The following is a 4,589-nucleotide window of genomic DNA, read 5'->3' as shown; positions in this document are numbered from 1 at the left end:
CTCCTCCCTGCCTGAGGTTGTCCCGGCCTCCTCCTCCCTGCCTGAGGCTGTCCTGGCCTCCTCCTCCCTGCCTGAGGTTGTCCCAGCCTCAGATTCTGTCCCTGACTCCCGTGTTTTCTCTACCCTTGTGCTTTGGCTACCCCTTAGGACCACCATCACCTCTCCTTCCTTCCCAGCCTCTTTGGCCCTAGGCGCCTGGATCTCCTCTGCAACTGCCTCCTTGAACACCTGCTCTAATGACTCCCTGCTGTCCCCTGCTACCTTCCCCTCGGGCTCCCTCTGCCAGGTCCACTCTGACTCCGCCTTTCCGGCCACCCCTGGTTTCCCTTCCCTGATCTCTTCCGCCTCCTCCTCCCGTCCCCAGGTTCTCCGTGTCTCCTCTCTGTTCACTTCCTGCTCATTGGGCCCTTGACTCTCCTGGGTTTGGCTGCCGTTGCCTCGACCAGCCTTAGACCCTGCCTCAAACGTCTTTTTAGCCTCTAAGTGGGCACTTGGCTCCTGGCACCTGGCAGCCCTGGCTGCTTCCCAGGCCCCAGTGAGCTGCCTGTTTGCTTGAGACCCATGGGAGCTGCCTTCTTCCCAATCCCAGGTCTGTTTTGTAGCTGAACCTCCCTCCTGGTACCTTCCAGCCTCTCTAGGCTCTCTCAGCCCTCCACCCTCCTTGCTTTGGCTGCCTCCAAGGCCCTCAAGGGCCTCCTGGGCTCCCTTCTCTTCAGTCTCCTCTGGCCTTCCTGCAGCCACCTCCCCCAGTTCCTCAGCTGCCCTTGCCCCCTTCCTCTCTACAGTGGGGACCTCATCGCTCATAAGGTAGGAGACAAAGGTGCTGAGGGAATCCTGGAAGAGAAGGGGCAGGGGGACAAAGGCATTAAGGGGAGGTCCAGCCTTCTTAGAACTGTTTAGGATGGGACCCTGGCCCAGAGAAACTCAGATACAGAAGAGGGGTTCTGGGATCTGGAAGGAGAAAGAGAACTGTATCTGCAGAAGGAAAAGGAAAGGGCTAGATTAGGGGTAGGGATGTATCTGTGGAGGTGGGGTATTGAAATCCAGAAACAATCAGGCTAGGAGGCTACCTGATCCTGGGAAAGGAATCTCAAGTCTTGAGGAGAGTCTCAAAGGGTGGAGGGAAGGGGGGGCCCCAGGGAGCAGGGCGAAAGTCTCTGGCATCTCCTTGCCCCTCTCACCAATGCCCCCCTCAAGGCCTGATGCAGCCCAGGGAGATGGAGCCGGAGGAAATCCATCCTGTCTGTCTCTGTGTGTCCAGAAAGCTGACAAATGACCGTCCCCACCCACCGAGACAAGCCAGTCTTCCCCGGGGCCCAGGACACTTCCTCTTCCCCTAAGTCTGCCTGACGCATCCCCTCCCCAGGCCCTGCCCACCCTCTGCGGTGCCCACAGCAGCTTCCAGTCCTGGCTGGGAAATGGGTGTGCATCACCTGGGGGGACTCAGGTGCATAGTTGGAGCTGAAGGGCAAGGGAAGGGAGGCCATAAAGAAAAACATAGGAGCAGGAGACCTCAGAATTGGGGAGGGGGGAGGGGGCCGTGGCAACTGCAGCCTAAATGACTCAGGTCTTGTATTCACACCTCAGCCATTTCCGTCTCCCCCACAAGCCACAGCCACTCTGTGAGAGGAAGCTGGGGTTTGTGGTTCCTGTTTTGCCTAGGGACAAGGAGTAGGAGTGAAGAGGGGTTGGTAAGAGCTCTGGCTTCTCATTTCAGGGTCATTAATGCTTCCCTAAGGGGAAGAAGGGGCCGGGCTGGTGCTCCAATGTCCATTCCCTCATCTGTAGTCATTCTTGCAAAACAAAACTTGGCTAAGCTTTGCATTGTGGTTATTTGTGTCTACCTCTCAACCTCTCGTGAGTTCCTTGAAGGCAGAGGCCATGTATGACATGTTGCTGAGTTCCTAGGGCACCACAAGGGTAGTAGGACACCATATTTCATTGGTTGAGTGACCTGGGAAGCAGCCCAAGGGGCCACATTTCAAACAGCAGTCTGAGGACTTGGTGGTGAGAAAGAGCTGGTAGAGGTGGGCACCAGCTGGTGGAAGCCCATAGAAGGGATTAGCAGGGGAAGGACTCCATGAAGAAAATTCAGGATGCTGCTTAACTACCTAGAGAAAGGTAAGAGAATAATCACTCCTTATTTGGGACTATGTGAAGTGACTTTGATCTACATCTCTTCCCCTAATCCCCACCTTCTAAATTTCCAATTAAAGGGACCAGATGAGATCACAGAATCAGAATCTTGGACCTTATTACTCGTCAGGTCTAAGTATCCTCGATGCAGGCAGGAATTCTGCTGCAGCCTGCTCAGCCAAACACACCTGCCTCTGGTGCTCTACTTCCTATTGCTAAAAAGGTCTCTAAGGTCACGTTTAGGTCTCACTTTGCGTCTTCACCAGCAATTTTCCGTTTTTGTTTTCTCATCTGTAAAGCGAGGGGGGAGGCGGGGCTATTTCTGTGATAATCTTCAGTTCTAGGATAATTTGGGGAAAAGGATCTCTTTAATGCTTTGGATATTGCCAATAGGTAGACATCCTCTTTGATGAGTGTTATCTTTATTTTCAGTTCCGAAGCAATCTAAGGGCAACAGATAAGAATAAGGATGCCCCGAAACTGGCTGTCTTTGTTCCCGGCCAGAAACAGTGAAGGGAGTAACCCGGTGGCCATATTTATTTCTGGCAATTGAAGGTCGCGAGAGGAGCTGAAGCCGCTCGCTGCCATGCCTAGTGCTGGCAGGATACGGTCAAGACCTTGCGCCCCGCTGGTCTAATGTCGTGGCTCTTCTTTGCTGATCCTACCCGCTCTAGTTTTAAACCAGCGGTTCCAGGGTTCTCCCGGCCTCTCTCTGTCCCCCGCCCCGAGGCTGGGAAGGCCTAAAGCGAAGACAGAGAGAGGACCCGGAAGTTGTGGTGACCTCCAAAAGCACGTGATGAGGGACCCGCTGGTGTTGTCACGTGAGCCGCCCACCTGCGGTACCTCGGGGCCGAACTTGCAGCTGCTCTTAAAGGTACAGACCGCAGAGCCCCCTGCTTTAAAGGGGGCGGGGGCAGAGTCCAACGGGTGGGACGTGGTGGGGTGTGCGAGGGCGCGAGATGGAGCCCGGGGTAACGTGGTGGGTCGCCGGGCGCGAGTGCGGCGGAGAAGCCGTAGCCGGGACCGGCACTGGGGCGTTGATCCTTCTCATCTGTCGCAGACCCTCATCCGCCGGGTCAGAGCCAAGCCTGGACTCTCGCTGACTTTGAACCCTTCGCGGGATCTGAACTTGATGCCATGGGAGGCTGTGCGGGCTCGCGGCGGCGCCTTTTGGAATCCGAGGGTGCGTATTCGTACGCGCCCTCCTGACAGTGACAGCCTCTGTCCCCACCAGACTCGGGCCTCGGGCGCTGGCTCGGCCCCGGGAGGAGCCCCGTGGGGCCTTCGTGCACTTGCGAGTGGGGTGGAGATCATGCTCGCTTCTTCTCGCCTTCCCAGGGGAGGAGACCGCCCCCGAACCACGGCCCCGTCTGTTAGACCGTCAGGGAGCCCTTTGGAAGAACGCGATGGGTTTCTGGTGAGTGGCCCGAAGAGTTCAGCAGAAGTAAAAATGCGGTGGGAAGAGGGGAAGCAACAGGAAGAAAGAGCTGAGGAGGAAAAAATTGAGCTCTGAAAAAGGAGCTGAATTCACAAATATTTACTGAGCCAGTTGGTTTGCCCAAGGCAGCCGGTAAAGTTCCCAGACTTCATTCATTTACTTACCACCTTCTTATTTTGGCCAGATCCTCATTTCACCTGTAGGACTACTTCGTGTTTTACTTCAAGCAAGTCAGGCTTTAGATTTGTAAATGCATGTGTTTCTTTAAAGAAAACTTTAAATCACTACTCTAGACGGAAAGCCAGTATTTCTCCCAATGCATGTTTTAAAAAGCACATGCCTGCTTTTTAAACGATCATCCACCTACCTCCTGGAATCATTCAAATATTGAGCTCTGGGAAATGCTTCTAGCACTAACCTGACCATCGAGGGCTTGGGTGGCACACTGGGTTGGAAGTGACTTCCCACGTGACTCTGGAAGAGTCTCGTAACCTCTCTGAACCTCGGTTTCACAGCAGCAAGATGAGAACGGTAGTACCACTTTGTAGGCTTGTGGAAGGAGCACGTGAACTCTCTGGCTCTTGGCCCAGTTCCTTTCCCATCACTGAGCGTGGCTCTGGGAAATGAGACTAAGCAAAAAAGATTCTTCATGGGTCATAAAGGACTTTGGTATTATCTTGTTTTCATCCCTGCAGCCCCCTGCGAGGCAGTGAGAAGAGAAACTTGTATGCTCATTTACCCATGAGACCAAGGCCACTCAAGTAGGAAGCAGCAGGCTTGGGATCTGAACGTGATCCTTCCGAGCTTCAAGCTCCGGGATCTTTCTACTGTCCCACAGCACGTCAGAGACTGTGGATCAGTGGATGAGAATAGTCCCAGGAACTGAATCATGGTGGAAGCTTGGAGGAGACAGGCATCAAGGACGACTTCCTTCTCTTCCTGGGAGAGATAAGATGTGGACCCAAGTCTGCCTCCCAAAGCCAGTTATTTCTAGCCCTAACATTGAATGGAGATG

General features: G+C 54.3%; 2 protein-coding genes across 3 annotated transcripts in view; one reads left to right on the top strand and one right to left on the bottom strand.

The window, feature by feature from the left end:
* Window positions 1-1,820, bottom strand: part of APOBR (apolipoprotein B receptor) — a 5,123-nt gene extending 3,303 nt beyond the window's left edge. Inside the window, 2 exon segments of the mRNA XM_040463698.1 lie at window positions 1-834; window positions 1,182-1,820. The exon segment at window positions 1-834 is cut by the window's left edge and continues 63 nt beyond it. Coding sequence (XP_040319632.1) covers window positions 1-834; window positions 1,182-1,238 — 891 coding nt within the window. The 5' untranslated portion in view covers window positions 1,239-1,820.
* A 963-nt stretch (window positions 1,821-2,783) lies between these two features.
* Window positions 2,784-4,589, top strand: part of CLN3 (CLN3 lysosomal/endosomal transmembrane protein, battenin) — a 9,861-nt gene continuing 8,055 nt past the window's right edge. The window contains exons 1-3 of one of the 2 annotated variants that reach the window (XM_040463695.1): window positions 2,784-3,010; window positions 3,197-3,319; window positions 3,475-3,553. In XM_040463695.1, the coding sequence (XP_040319629.1) occupies window positions 3,274-3,319; window positions 3,475-3,553 (125 nt within the window). In that variant the 5' untranslated portion in view covers window positions 2,784-3,010; window positions 3,197-3,273. Of the gene's footprint in view, window positions 3,011-3,056; window positions 3,320-3,474; window positions 3,554-4,589 lie in introns of those variants that run through there. The other variant, XM_040463696.1, reaches the window with a different exon arrangement.

This window comes from Herpailurus yagouaroundi, unplaced genomic scaffold (genome assembly GCF_014898765.1).
Source record: "Herpailurus yagouaroundi ecotype Mexico unplaced genomic scaffold, PumYag 410, whole genome shotgun sequence".
Classification (NCBI taxonomy): domain Eukaryota; kingdom Metazoa; phylum Chordata; class Mammalia; order Carnivora; family Felidae; genus Herpailurus; species Herpailurus yagouaroundi.
This window is presented reverse-complemented; position numbering and strand designations above follow the sequence as displayed.